The sequence below is a fragment of the Trichechus manatus genome, unplaced genomic scaffold (assembly GCF_000243295.1).
Source record: "Trichechus manatus latirostris isolate Lorelei unplaced genomic scaffold, TriManLat1.0 scaffold00122, whole genome shotgun sequence".
NCBI lineage: Eukaryota > Metazoa > Chordata > Mammalia > Sirenia > Trichechidae > Trichechus > Trichechus manatus.
The window spans coordinates 5,191,515-5,207,094 of NW_004444058.1; the positions used below are offsets into that span (position 1 = coordinate 5,191,515).

At 50.5% G+C, this 15,580-nt stretch overlaps 1 protein-coding gene across 2 annotated transcripts in view; it reads right to left on the reverse strand.

Annotated features, from left to right (window-relative positions):
* Positions 1-6,465: 6,465 nt before the first annotated feature.
* The window catches only part of CCDC124 (coiled-coil domain containing 124), a 16,310-nt gene continuing 7,195 nt past the window's right edge, over positions 6,466-15,580 (reverse strand). For both annotated transcript variants that reach the window (XM_004384395.2, XM_023738811.1), the window contains exons 3-5: positions 7,591-7,780; positions 6,811-6,925; positions 6,466-6,733 (exon numbers count right to left, since the gene is read on the reverse strand). In XM_004384395.2, the coding sequence (XP_004384452.1) occupies positions 6,526-6,733; positions 6,811-6,925; positions 7,591-7,780 (513 nt within the window). In that variant the 3' untranslated portion in view covers positions 6,466-6,525. The remainder of the gene's footprint in view (positions 6,734-6,810; positions 6,926-7,590; positions 7,781-15,580) is intronic.

Consider the following 15,580-nt stretch of genomic DNA (forward strand, 5'->3'; position numbering starts at 1 on the left):
CTTTCAGGGGACATCTAGGTCAATTGGCATAACAAAGCTGATTAAGAAATGTTCTGCATCCTACTTTGGTGAGTGGTGTCTGGGGTCTTAAAAACTGGCAAGTGGCCATCTAAGATGCATCAATTGGTCCCAACCACCAGGAGCAAAGGAGAATGAAGAACACCAAAGACACAAGGAAAGTATTAGCCCAAGAGACAGAAAGGGCCACATAAACCAGAGACTTCATCAGCCTGAGACCAGAAGAACTAGATGGTACCTGGCTACCACCAATGACTGCCCTGACAGGGAACACAACAGAGAGTCCCTGATGGAGCAAGAGAAAGGTGGGGTGCAGAACTCAAATTCTAATAAGAAGACCAGACTTAATGGTCTGACTGAGACTGGAGGTACTCTGGAAAGCATGGCCCCTGGATTCTCTATCAGCCCAGAAATAAAATAATTTCCAAGGCCAACTCTTCAGACAGGGATTGGACTGGACTGTGGGACATAAGTGTTACTCGTGAGGAGCGTGCCTCTTAGCTCAAGTAGATATAAGAGACTGAACGGGCAGCTTCTGTCCAGAGGTGAGATGGGAAGGCAGAGAGGGTTAGGAGCTGGTTGAATGGACATGTGGAATGAGGGGTGGAAAGGAGGAGTGTGCTGTCACAGTATGGAGAGCAATTAGGGTCACATAACAATGTAAGTATAAATTTTTGTATGGGAGACTAACTTGAAATGTAAATTTCATTTAAATTACAACAACTAAAAAAAAAAAAGAACTGCATGAGGCTACCCACTATGGGAGAGAAGCCATGATTGGGTGTGACGACACCTACCAGGGAAAGGTACCCAAGCAACAATAAAATCCATTATCTGGCAGTGTGTTATTTGCCAGAAAAATAATCCAAAAGCATTTGTCGAAGCTCCACCTGGAACACAGTATCGGGGACGAATTCCCGGAAGAGACTGGCGAGCAGACTTCACAGAGATGCCATGAGCACGAGGTAATTACAAACATTTATTAGTCTTTGTAGATACTTTTTCTAACTGCGTAGAAGCATATCCCTGCAGGACAGAAAGAGCTGCAGAATTAGCAAAGCGTTTACTAAGAAGAAATCATTCCTAGATTTGGCCTACCACAGTTGATTGGAAGTGACAACAGACCTCACTTCACTGCCATGGTAACTCAACTTGTGGCTACGCATCTTGGCATCAAACGGCATTTCCATAGTGCCTGGAGACCACAGTCCAGCAGACAGGTAGAAAGAATGAACAGGACACTGGAAACACATATAGCCAAAATACATCAAGAAACTAAGTTAGTTTGGACAAAAACTCTCCCTGTGGCTCTGTTCAGGGTAAGAGGTGCTCCCAGAACTAAGCTAAAGGTAAGTCCCTTTGAGCTTACATGTGGGCACCCCTTGCTCCATAACTATAATAATTTATAATCTGATTTAAGTGCCATGGATATAACTAAAGGCCTGGGAACTGACTGTATTCATGAACAAGGTAAATTATTTGCGAAACAGTATCTACGCTTAGCAGGAGAAACTCTTGAATCTCTCCACAGGTATGCCAACGCCACCTGGCAGACTGTCCCACCAGCTGATGTGCTACTGCATGTCACCAAGCCCTGAAGTCAGGTATTTGTTAAAGCCTGGGACGCTAGGACCTTGGCCGAGAAATGGAACGGTCCCTATAAAGTGCTGTGAAGGTCAGTGGGAAGGGCGCCTGGATCCACCACACCAGAATCAAGTCGGCTCCTACACCTGACCTTAAACAACAGATCTTGCAGAGTAACAGCAACTGGGAGCCTGAACCAATCACAGGGTTGCAGTGGCTGTTCAAGAAAAGGAAAGATCTTCCAACATGATTGTGCTCCTAATGTTTACATTGCCTTTACTGTCTTGGCAATCATTCTGCTCTTTCTCTTTTTACAGAAGCTCCAGATGATTCCTTGCCTTCCTGTATTTTGACCCCACGTTGAGCATCTTTTGGACAATTTTTATCTGAAACTAATCCAGTCAGTAGCCACTGGAGGCAATCTCACTATTGGGTATGTCAGCCTCTGCCCACCACTGTGGAAAGTCTCCATGTCCCTTGGGTGGTTCCAATACCTGATGTTACACACCTAAAGAAGGTACCACCTCCCACCTATAATGACTCTTTAGATAGTCCTGGGTTAGAAATAAGAGCCAAAAAAGCAAATGCTACCACTCCTTGCTTTAAAATCAAAAGCATATTTTATTGGCCTTCAAGGTCTTCAGATTCAGACAATGTAAGAAATTTTACTTGGTCTAATTACGACACCTTCACAGAAGGAATCAAACACCTACAGAATCTAACTGGCCTTGTTAACCTAGAACTTACCCAGGTTGTATCATTAATGACTACAGCGTAACACAAGGCTGGGAAAATTGGTTCGGTGACACTGCAGACCCCTGGAATTATTTAGAAAAGACCAGCTCAAAAGTTGCAAACCGTCCGTGTGTTTGCCTGCCACCTGGATATTCATTTCTTTGTGGTCATACTAAACCTGGGAGTCAAACATTCCACTCTGCTGCTTACAAATGCTTCTTGTCCCAAGCTGTGCTGGGTACTTGCACCCTTGGAAAGAAAAGAGAAACACAAACCTCAGATGACTATGACTCTGACGAAACTGGGTGGGACTTAACTGGAACCAGGTTTAATCCCACAGCCGAGACTGGCGATGGCTGGTTTATCATCTGAACACTTAAACAGTTTTCCCTCAGCTCTTCAAGACGCCGTGAAAAACCTATCAGAAACTATTCACATACTTTCCAAAACTACCAGCTGAGCCATAAAAGCCCAGCAAACTTCCCTAAATTCCCTGGCTGGGGTCGTGATGGACCACCATATTGCCCTTGACTACATTTTAGCCAAAAAAGGGGGCGCCTGCATCATAGCCAACACCTCCTGCTGCACCTGGATAAACACCAGCCATGAAGCAGAAGTCAATCTCCACAAATTAGAACAAATCGCCAGTTGGACCCGTCCCCTTTGCCCATCCCAATGGAGAAACACTGTCTAATTGCTGGTCACAGATAACTTCCCTGTTTCCCAGCTTCCACTGGCTCTGGCCTCTTGTTACTCTGTTGACTATTCTCTTTGCTAATCTGTCTTTGTTTTTGCCCTGCCTCTTAAACTGTCTTACCAGGTTCATTCAAAATCGCCTAGCCACTGTGAACACTGTGATGCTTCAGACGTCAGACTGTGTTCCCCTTAACAAACCTCAGCCAACAAGGATACAAACCCATCCCTCCTGAACCCACGCAGGCCATACTTCAGTTCTATGCCAGCGCACCTGTCCAGCTTGAAGTAGCTACAGAAGAATGACCTTCACCCCTACTCCCCGTGGAAGGATGTGGACTGAGCACTCAAATCCTGAAAAGACAAGGAGGTAATGAGACCCTGGCCTCTGGGCACCATTACCAACCCCAACTTGTAAGTAAAGTAGCATGAGCCACCTCCACCTCTAACTGGTGTCTCCAGATATTTTCTTTTCAAGTAACTGGCCAACTTCCTGTCCGTAAGAAAAACAAGCTGGGGTCTGCAGACCACAGAACCAGTTAAGACCAGATCTGTCCTGCCTAACATGCACAGAACCATCAACCCCGTCCTCTGGGTAACCCTGGAACTTTTCTCCCACCTGATGGAACCAAACCTTAGCGGCCCAAGACTGGGGGAAGACTTTCAGAAGCAAAGGGTCTGAGCCTAAGATCCACTTTGTGAGACCCCCTTTTTTCTGGACTGAGCCAAGTGCAGACGATGGAACCACTCCGGGAACGCCTTTTTCTGGGCCAGACCAATCACTGACCTTGCTCCTTCCTGCTAGAACCCTTCCTCTAATAAATACTGTTTGGGCCATTGTTCAGGGAGCCACCTTGGCAACATGAGTCCGGTGTGCTCCTTTACTTGGCCAACTAAATAAAACTTCTTTCACTTTCATCCTGTTCTTGCCTTTATAACCGTGCTGAGCAGACCGAGAACAGCCTGGTTACACTGTGGGCAAGCCCACTCTTCAGCACAGCATTCGGTGCTTCCCCCCTGGCTTCCTCCCTCGGGTTAATGGCTGTCAGCCCAACCTTCCCTCAGCTGGGGCCACAAAGACCTCAATGTGTCCCCTTTGCCAAGTCCTTTTCTGGGACATGTCTTTCCAGGGCACCATCTCATTGGTTCTCGAGACAGCTTCGGGGTGGGCACTGTTTCTAGACCTGTTTTACAGAGAGGGAAACTGAGGCTCGGACCTGTTAAGGCCTTTGCCCAAGGTCCTAGGAGTAAAGGGCAGAGACAGGATTCGAACCCAAGCCTCCATTTATGGGGGAAACATTGTGCTCCTCGTATCTAGCAGATGCGCCTTCAGCCCCAATTCCTGGCCCCACGCCTCCCCTGCTACGTCCCTGGCTGCTCCGGGCGGAGGACCCTGATGGCCGCTTCTGGGCTGTGTGACTTGTTTCTGCATCTGTAAAGAGAATCGCTTCTCATGGGGCTGTCCTGGGGCTCTGTGAGATGCTGCCTCGTGCTTAGGTGGGGCCTAGCACCCTGTAGGGGTTTCTCACTGCTGGCCCAGTCTCCCCAAGTCACTGAGGGGCCTCTGCTTGTTGGTGCCCCCATAGTCTCCTCCCCTCCTTCACTTCCCCACCCACAGAAGGACTTTCTGGGTTTCCTCCCGGATAGTCATAAGCCCTCCTCACAGGGTTGGCTCCTCCTCAATAAGTGGAGCCATTTTTATGCCATTATTGCCATTTTTGTGTCAACTTCTATTGTTTCCGGCACCCTCCAGCCCCCTGCACACTACACTTGAGTTATACCCAATTATCAACTGCACCCCCTCCCCGAAGGGGAGAGCTGACATCTCCAGGCCTTTCCACATGTGGCTCCTTCGGCCTTTTCAATTTCTCATCTGCATGGAGAACTCCTATCCATCCTTAAAAGCCCTGCCTCAGTGAAGACCTGTACCTCCCCTTGCCCCCATCCCACCTCTAGGCAGACCCTGGCTCTCTCTGGTCCAGCCCTAACCCCACGGGACTGGGGGCCTCAGTGGGTATCTGCATCTGAAACTTCAGATCTAGAGAGGTGCATTCTGGGCAGGAGGAACCCAGGACAAACTCCCCAGCTGGGACAAGCCTGGTGTCTAAGAAGCTGAGAGCCAGGAAGGGGGATTGGGAATGGGTGTGAGAGGGTGCAGGGAGGGTGTTGCCTGGGTGGGGAGGCAGGGTGTAGAGCTCAGTAAATCCTTCACCCCATCCTGCCACTCAGTGCCTCAGTTTCCTCCTCTGTTGTAGGTGACCCTGATTTGCGGCAGGGCTGTCCAAGGCCTGGCACACAGCATGCACTGAAAACATCTTTCCCTCACCACGTTGTTGACTCCCAGTGCCAGCAGCTACTCTGCCCTTGGTCCAAGTCTACCCGGAAATGCTGCTGACTATCTGACTGCTGTACTTGAGGGCACCTAGCTCCCCTCCTGGCCCTCGTGAGCTAGGTGCTGGGCCTCGACTAAAGCCGGCTTCTTGCAAATTGTGTCCCAGCAATTGTCACCCACCCCCCACCTCAATCCACCTCTTCCCCAGCCTTGTGGGCCATCTCCCAGCCACCCCTCCCTCCCTGCTCTTCAGGTTCACTGAAGCTGTAGGCTGCCAAACCCAGGTTCAAATCCCTCCCTCTGTGGCTTCCCAGATGGGCAGCTCCGGATGGCCCCACTGATCCACCAGGACTGGGCTGGATGCCTCCAGTTTGGGAGCAACAAACAGCAGCAGCAGCCGGCACTTCTACCAGTCAAGTCCTCGGCTTGACTTTGAAATGCAGGCTCAGGACGCCGACTACTTGCCTCCGATGTGCTGTGTGACCTTGGTCAGTGGTTCGAACTCTGGGCCGGCCCCTCACAGCAGCCCCAGTGAGGCTGAGTGGATGACTGATTGTACAGGTCACTCACTGCACAACCAGTCCAGCTCAGGAGCGGGTGCCTTTTGCTAATCTACACCGAGGCATGGCAGGAGCCAGAAGGGTCTGACGGCCAGGGCTGTAGGGGCTGGAGGAGACTGGGGGAGATGCGACGGCCCAGCCCTGTACGGCTCAATACAGCCCCATGATCATCCGCCCCCACTGAGCGTCGGGGCCCTTATCTTTTCTAGGCAGTGGTCCCAGTATCATATCACAGGAGGTACTGTAGATACCAACAACGTTTTGGCCCCCGAGTCCCCCTTTCCTGCTCCCAAACACTCAGTCCCTCCCACCTGCCCACTCAACCTGCTCCCTCACCCCTCCCATCCACCTCCCAGCCCCCCACCTCCTCACCACTCCAAGTCCACACGTGCTCATTGCAGCCAGACCTGCCTTTATTGGGAGCCCAGCCCTGAGCTCTGCGTGCCCCTGGGTCACCTGGAGCAGGGACCCTCCGCGGGAGGAGGGGGCGTGATGTCATGGAGCCCTCAGCCTGGCCCGCGACGTGTGCCTGGCCTCCCCCGTCTCCCATGTACTCCTTGGTACGGCCGGCTGCAGGCAGCTCCCAGTCCGGGGGTAGGTATCTCACTTCGGGGCATTGAAAGGCATGGTCCGCTGGTTCATGGGGTTGTCGGGTGAGCGCATCCACTCCTTCTTGAGCAGCTGCTTCAGCTGTGACAGCCGCATGTTGGGGTTCTCTAGCTTAAGCCGTGGCATCTGCACCTCCTCGAAGGCCGTGAAGGCTGCCCGCATGCGCCGCTCAGGGTGTCGGTCAGCCGCCTCCTCAGCCATGCTGTGGGGACGTGGGTGTCAGGGGGCCGGGGGTGCCGGTGGGGTCCAGGGAGCCCCCACCTTACCTGAGCCCCTTACCTGAGCACAGCGATGGCATCCTCCACAGTGCGTGCCTCCACGCTGCCCTCCTCCAGCACGCGACGGTTCACATTCTCCTCCAGTGGCACCTCCAGGTGGCTCCGGGCCTTCTCAGCTGGGGACCCAGAGATAGACGGACAGAGACCGAGAGACAGAGATATATGAAAAGACCAAGTGATACACAGAGATGCAAAGAGAGACGGTCATAGAAACAGAGACACGAAGAGATACACAGAGATGCAGAGACGTACACCGAGACAGAGATATGCAGAGACAGAGAAAGAGAGATACGCAGAGGTGCAAAGACGGAAATGTACAGAGAGAGACACGAAGAGATGAAAAGAAGGAAGACAGGAGGGATAGAAAGGAAGAGGCAAGGAAAGAATGATGGGAAGAGGGGAAACGGGCCGCGCGTGGGGCGGCCACCCCAGCAGACTCCACCCAGGCCCTACTGCCCTCCTGACCACCCTGCTGCACCTGGCACACAGGAAGTGCCAACATGTGGCTGCCTTCTCTTCCTCTTGGTGCCCCATTAACACTCCCTGGGACCGCAAGGGACATAAGCTGAGGGTGTTGGGGACACCCTATGTGGTTTGTGCTTTGAGCCAGGCCGGCAGGGATGCCCCCCACCTACCCCTCTCTACCCTGGGGGCCCGGTGGCTTTGCTGAGGGCAAGGAGGGGCTCTTGAACTGGGTCAGTCTGGGTCAGGGTCCTGTGGCCACAACCCCTTAGTGATGAAAGCGCAGCTCCAGGTGGACACACTCCTGCCCCCTACCCACCTGGCTCTGGGGCCTCCCGGTGCTGGAGGTCGCGGCGTAGCGTCTCTTCGATCTGGGCACGAGTGACCTTGCCGGGCGCAGCCGCCCGAGGGGCCTTGCCACCCTTGAGCTTTGAGTCCTCCTCCTCCAGCAGCCGCTGCGTCTCCTTCTTGCGCTCTAGCTGCTCCAGGCGCCGCTTCTCCTTCTCCTCCTGGGGGGACGGGCAGTCATGCTTGGCACCCCCACCACTGGGGTCTGGGCTCAAGATGGACCTGGCCCAGCCCTGCCCTGCTGGGGTAGGGGTGCCCATCCTGAACAAGTACAGGAACAGCAGGGGGACTTCAGCCAGGGCAGGGGCCTCTCAGAAAAAGGACGCTAGGCTGAGGCATGAAAGGGGGAGGAGCCGGCCAAGAGAGACCAGGCAGAGGAAATGGCAGATGCCAAGGCCCTGGGGCAGGAACTACCCAGCATGACAAAGAAACAAGGGAGGCTGGTGTGGCTGGAGCTGCATCCAGGTGGTGATGGGGGTGAAGGCGTACCAGGGGGAGCAAGGAGGGGTGAACCTGGAAGGAGAAAGGGCAGGGAGGGTGGAAGGGCCTCAAGGGCACAGAGAAGGCTTGGATTGGATCCCAAGGGTGATGGGATGCACACGAAGGTCTGGACCTGTTTGCTGTTAGGGCAAGGGCTCTGGAGCAAGGCAGCCCAAATGGGAATGACCAGAAGGCCTTGTCTGTGTGTCCAGCTGTGAGTCGTGGGGGCCAGGCTGACCCAGCCCCTCAAGGAAGCTCTGATGGTAGACAGCCGGGCAGTGTGAGGGGACATCTGGCTTGCAGGGCTGATGGCAGACAGCCGGGCAGTGTGAGGGGACATCTGGCTTACAGGGCTGATGGCAGACAGCCAGGCAGTGTGAGGGGACATCTGGCTTGCAGAGCTCATCTTGGCTACTGCCCCCACCGCCCCAAAGACAGTGCAATGTTCTGGGTTCTTTATGGTACAGCCACAGGCTTAGAATATTCCACTGTTTCAGGGCGGGCCTGTATCCCAACCCCACGAATCCTCCATCTGTTGCCCTTGTCCAGCAGCTCCTGAGGAGGGATCCCTATACTCACAGGACCCACGTGACTGGCTCCTGCATCTCCAGACAGACCTAAACCAAAAACCAAACCCACTGCTCTCAAGCTGACTCTGACTCATGGTGACCCCATGTGTGTCAGAGTAGAATTGAGCTCCTTGGGGTTTTCTTGGCTGTGACCTATCAGAAGCAGACTGCCAGGCCTTTCTTCTCAGGTGCCTCTGGGTAGGTTTGAACCACTAACCTTTCAGCTAGTAGTCAAGCACTTAACTGTTTATGCTACTCAGGGACTCTAATAAAGATTACCCATTGCCGTCAGGTTGATTCTGACTCACAGTAACCCTACAGAACAGAGAACTGCCTCACAGGGTTTCCAAGGCTATACATCTTTTTCTTTTTCATAAAAGAAAATTTAATGATCAGAAAACAAATATTACAACAAATTACTATGTTTTATTTTTAGATAGATCTTTCATCCAGAGGCGTAACTAAGGTACGGCGAGTATGGCAGGTATTGCCCTGGCCCTGGGCGCGTGGTGCCACTGAGCAGTTACATTAACCCGGAACGGCCAACCAAGGCTGTAAATCTTTTTTTTTAATTTTATTTTATTGTACTTTAAGTGAAAGTTTACAATTCAAGTTAATCTCTCATACAAAAATTTATACATTCTTATGTGACCCTAGTTGCTCTCCCTATACTGTGACAGCACATTCCTCCTTTCCACCCCGGATTTCCTGTGTCCATTCAACCAGCTCCTGACCCTCACTGCCTTCTTAACCCACCTCCGGACAGGAGCTGTCCATTTAGTCTCATGTATCTACTTGAGCTAAGAAGCACACTCTTCACGAGTACCATTTTATGTCCCATAGTCCAGTCTAATCTTTGACTGAAGAGTTGGCCTTGGGAATGGTTTTAGTGCTGGGCTGACAGAGAGTCCGGAGGCCATGCTCTCTGGGGTTCCTCCAGTCTCAGTCAGACCATTAAGTCTGGTCTTTTCACTAGAATTTGAGTTTTGCACCACACTTTCAAGGCTGTAAATCTTTACTGAATCTGACTGCCACATCTTTCTCCTGCAGAGTAGCAGGTAGGTTTGAACAGCTGACCTTTTTGGTTAACAACCAAGTGCTAGACCACTGTGCCACCTGGGCTCCTAATAAAGATGACAGCCAAGAAAACCCTATGGAGCTCAGTTCTACTCTGTAACACATGGGGTCACCATGAGTTGGATTCGGCCTGACAGCACTGTTGTTGTTTTTTTTTTGTCCCAGGCAGAAGACCCTCCAGGCATACCATAGGACAAGTGAGCTCAGGGGAGTGGGACCTGTGTGGCCCTCTTCCTCCCCTGGCTCCTGGGATGCTGAACCTCCCTCCCCCACCAGCAGGATCAAGGCGACCATGTGCTGAACGAATGAACTAATGAATGAATGAATGCTGGGAGGCTCCAATCACTCAGGAAGGACATGAACCATGTGGCCACAGCATTTGTCTCCAGAGAGCCAGACCTGACCATGGGCTTTTGTTCCCAACCCTTCCACATGACTTCATCTTCCACGTGCATTTATACTTTGACATTCAGCAAAATTAAAAGAGAAAACAGGAGAGACACTTCCAGTTTCTAAAGAGGACAATTAACCATTGGCAGTGTCTGGGGATGGCTGAAGGATGAGTGTACTTGATGGAATATTCCAGAACCATCCTGACTGAGCCTTATGAATAACTGAGCTGGAACCACAGAGTCGGCAGTCTCTGCTGCTTAACGGGGAGCAAGCGAAGACAAAACGTTGACCGCTCGACAACTGCCAGGCCAGCCAGGAGAAATCTGGCTGCGGGACAGCGTTTCATCAAGGACGCAAGCCTCAAGGTGCAGTGTTGGTGAGAAAGGCCTCTGTGTCACGTGTAGGCAGGTGTATTAGTAAGTGCACTGTCTTTGAGTGTTCCGGAGCAAGCATGAGTCTTTTTTTTCATAAAAACAATAGATTTCAATGTAACTCTGAAAAAATACATATATCTTAAAAGTGGCTCTCATGTGAGGAAAACACAAGGGACCAGGTGTGCTTCAGAGAGGCAGTGGGGACTTTGGCCCCTGTGTGCCTTTCCGGGAGAGGTGGGGGGGGGCAGGATAAGCGAGCAGAGGAATGCATGACGGAGAAGACCCAACAGCAGCCCCACGCAGAACGGAGCATGTCTGAGCAAAAGGTGCCGGACACAGAAGGGGATGCCCTGAGTTCATGTATGTGATGTTCAAGAAGAGTGTTGACTCATGGGGTTCAAAGTCAGGAGGGGGGTTGCCTAGGGGAAGGAGTTGCTGGGGAGTGGGTAGGAGGGAGCCCCCAGGGACTAGGAATGTTATAGATCAGGGGTTGGCAAAGTAAGGCCCACCACATGTTTCGGTAAATAAAGTTTTATCAAAACACAGCCACATCTATTAGAGCACATATTATCTGTGGCTGCTTTTGAGACAAAGGCAGTGGCAGTTCAGTGGTAGAATTCTTGCTTTCCATGTGAGAGACCTAGGTTCAATTCCCCCCAGTGCACCTCATGGGCAGCCCCCACCAATCTGTTCGTGGAGGTTTGTGTGCTGCTGTGCTGCTGAACAGGTTTCAGTGGCGCTTCCAGACTAAGATGGACTAGGAAGAAAGGCGTGGTGATCTATTTCTGAAAATCAGCTAATGAAAACTCTGTGGATCACAATTGACCGAGCGCAACCAATTACGGTGACAGCACAGGACCAGGCAGCATTTCATCCCACTGTGCATGGGGTTGCTATGAGTTGGGGGCCGACTCAGCAACTAACGATAACAGCATCACCTGTTCTTCCAGGTGAGCAGAAAGATAAATACTCACTGATCTACACACCCAGGATATGCACAATTTCCTGTCTGTTAGTTGAACCTCATTAACAAACAAGAAGAAGGCAGGCCCACGGCTTTGGCTTCCACCCACCCAGGCCCTCTGTGTAGCCCCATAACCTGGGCTCCTGCTTTCTGCCCTCTCTGTGCCTGAGTTTCTCATTTGGAGGACAAGACGATCCCAGTGCCCAAGACAGAGGCCACAGGGAGGGCTCCCCTCTGCCCTGGGCCACTGCTCCTGACACCAAAGGTCTCCAATGTCTCTCTGGCTGCATATCCGATCTTTGGCAGGCTTTGCTTTTCTTTTTGGATTTTCAACTGTCCTGTAGTGTCAAAGAGGAACCCTTGTGGTACAGTGGTTAAGCACTTGGCTGCTAACTGAAAGGTCGGCGGTTCAAACCCACTCAGTGGCTCTGCAGGAGAAAGGCCTGATAATCTGCTTCTATAAAGTTTACAGCCAGTGGAGCGAGAGAGGAAGGAGTTAGGAATAGGAGGGGGAAATGGAATGTGTGGCTAATTGCCTCCATGAACAACTGCCTCCTTTGCCATGAGATCAGAAGAACTGGATGGTGCCCAGCTACCATTACTGAATGTTATGATTGAAGATTCTATAGAAGAATCCTGATCAAACCAGGGAAGTGTGGAACAGAATTTAAAATTCTCATGGAATTCAGACTTTCTAGAGCCACTGAGGCTGAATGAACCCCCATAAATGAGTAATTTATAAGGATCAGCACAAAGCTGGTACCTATGAGGTGGAGGTTAAAGGTGTTCCAAATGTCCAACTCTTCCAAGCTGCTGTACCACTCCATCATCTCTAACATCAACTACTCCCTCTCCCCTCAGTACTCTCTCTCCCGTCTTTGGGTTCCCTAATTCACTGCAACATCTCACAGAACTCATGAACCGTATAAAGGAAATGGCTCAGGTGTTTGTGGAGGCTGGCAAGTCCCAAATCCATGGGTCAGGCGTAGGCTTCTCCAGACCCACAAGGCTGCAGGGGCTGAGGAACCCAAACCGGCAGTTCAGACCACAAACTGCTGGCTCACAAAGCTGTGGAAGCTGGCAAATTAAGTCAGACAATAGGCCTCCAGCCCACAGGGCTGTGGAGGCCAGTAAATCCCAGAATCAGCAAGTGAGACAGCAGGCCTCTGGCTCAAGTCCCAAGAACCAGAGGTCAACTGATCACTAATCAGATGCGGGATTCAGATATACACAGAGGGAGCCCAGCCATGTCACACACACATATATCTTAGACACAGGCCCCACCCAGGGAAGGGCTTAACTTGAGTAAGGGTAGGACTTGAGTCACACCCTCCTGCAAGGCTGCAACCCAAGATACATCCCACACCACTCCTGCCTCATCAACACGTAGAGGTCAGGATCTATAATACATAAAATGGAAAACAATCATACAATATTGGGAATCACGGCCTAGCCAAGTTGACACACAACCCCAACCATCACAGGTTCCATATATCTTATTTGTGCAGTCCACTCAATCTGAGAAGCTGGACTATATAAAGAAGAAGGGGGCATCAGGATTGGAGGAAGACTCATTAACAACCTTGCTTGCTGAAAGTGAAGACGACTTGAAGCACTTACTGATGAAGATCAAAGACCACAGCCTTCAGTATGGATTGCACCGCAAAGAGAAAACAAAAATCCTCACAAGCGGACCAATATGCAACATCATGAATTTAGAAAAGATTGACGTTGTCAAGGATTTCATTTTACTTGGATCCACAATCAACACCCATGGCAACAGCAGTCAAGAAATCAAAAGATGTGTTGCACTGGGCAAATCTGCTGCAAGAGACCTCTTTAAAGCATTGAAAAGCAAAGATGTCACCTTGAGGACTAAGGTGTGCCTGACCCAAGCCGTGCTGTTTTCAATCACCTCACATGCATGTGAAAGCTGGACAATGAATAAGGAAGACCGAAGAAGGATTGAGGCCTTTGAATTGTGGTGTTGATGAAGAATACTGAATATACCACGGACTGCCAAAAGAACAAATAGGTCTGTCTTGGAAGAAGTATAATCAGAAAGCTCCTTAGAAGCAAGGATGGCAAGACTATGTCTTACATACTTTGGACATGTTGTCAGGAGAGATCAGTCCCTGGAGAAGGACATCACATTTGGTTAAGTACAGGGTCAGCGAAAAAGAGGAAGACCCTCAAAGAGAGATGGATTGATACAGTGGCTGCAACAGTGGGCTCAAGCATAACAATGATTGTGAGGATGGCACAGGACCAAGGAGTGTTTCGTTCTGTTGTACATGGGGTCTCTGAGTTGGAACCAACTCAATGGCACCTAACAACAACTCAATCACTGTGTGTGAGTTACAAAGACCATGGTAGAAGGGCCATATTAAGTAATTCATTACACCACACCCCAAAACTACTGCCCTGAGATAATCTATAAACCTTTAATCAAAACTACTCCCTGAAGTCTTCTTAAAACCCAACTACAGTGTAGCTTTACTAGTAAAGAATGTTTGCCTTGAGCATTGTGCTCTTTTAAGAATTATCGGATCAAATTTACAACAGCAACTGGAAAAATTACATAGGAAACTTAGGGCGCAGTGGGTTTATGTTAATGGAGGAAGAACAATTAGAAAAAGGAGGGTGAGAACAGTTGCCCAATTTGAAGAATGTTCAATGTCACTCAATCGTACATGTAGAAATTGCTGAACTGATGTATGTTCAGCTGTATATATTTTCAACAACAAAAATAAAATATTTAAAAAAAAAAAAAAAGACAGCCAAGAAAATCCCACCGAGCAGTTCTACTCTATCATATGGGGTTGCTATGAGTTGAAAATCGCCTTGATGGCAACTAACAACAAAAGCAAACCCATTGCTGTCGATTCTGACTCATAGCGGCCCTATAAGACAGAGCAGAACTGCCCCATAGGGTTTCCAAGGCTGTGAATCTTTACAGAAGCAGACTGCCACATCTTTCTCCCGCAGAGCAGCTGGTGGGTTCAAAACACTGACCTTTTGGTTAGCAGCCAAGTGCTTAACCACTGCACCACCAGGGCTCCTTAATATAGTATCAAAGGTCCCCCAGTGGTGTAAATGGTTTGCACTTGCCTAGCAACAAAAAGGGTGGTGGTTTGAATCTACCCCACGGCCTGGCAATCTGCTTCCATAAAGACTACACCCAAGAAAACCCTATGGAGCTCAGTTCTAATCTGAAACACACGGGGTTGCCTTGAGTCAGAACTGAATCAAAGACAGTGCTTTTGATTTTTTTTAACTGTGTCATCAAAAAAAAGAGTTTAGGATTGCTAAGAATCTGATGTAGCCTCGGGGGAGCATGAGGGCGGGTGGGACCCAGGGACATTCCACGTGCACCAAATACAAGGCTCAGAAAGACTACGGAAAACCATGCAGAAGCTCCTGGGGCCCAGGGATGTTGCCTGCAGGGACAGTTGCGCCACAATCTGGTTCAGCGGCTTTTATCAGATTCCCAGTGGAAAACACCAGCTGTTTTTGATGCCCTTGGTCTGCAGGGGTGCGAGGGCTCGGGACAGGGGCAGGGGTATCTGGCCAGCCCAGGGGAACCCAGAACCTAGGACTAAAGATGGGTTGCTGGCACCATCTACTAGGCAGGGCAGGTCAGCACGAGCCCCAAATCACTCCCCAGACACCAATTAAGCACCTAGTGTGTTGGAGCCCCGGTGGTGCAATGGGTAAGTGATACGGCTGCTAACCAAAAGGTCAGCCGTTCAAATCCACCAGCCGCTCATCCTTGGAAACCATATGGAGCAGTTCTACCCTGTCCTCTAGGGTTGCTATGGGTCAGAATCAACTTGACGGCAATGGGTTTTTTTGCTATATGTCTGGTAGTGGAGCCCTGGTGGCACAGTGGTTTAAGCGTTTGGCTGTTCACCAAAAAGTTAGCAGTTCGAATCTACCAGTTGCTCCTTGGAAACCCTATAAGCCCCACAAAAAAAACCTACCGCCATCAAGTCGGTTCCAACTCACAGCGACCCTATAGGACAGAGTAGAACTGCCCCATAGGGTTTCCAAGGAGTGGCTGGTAGATTCAAACTGCTGACCTTTTGGTTAGCAGCCAAGTTC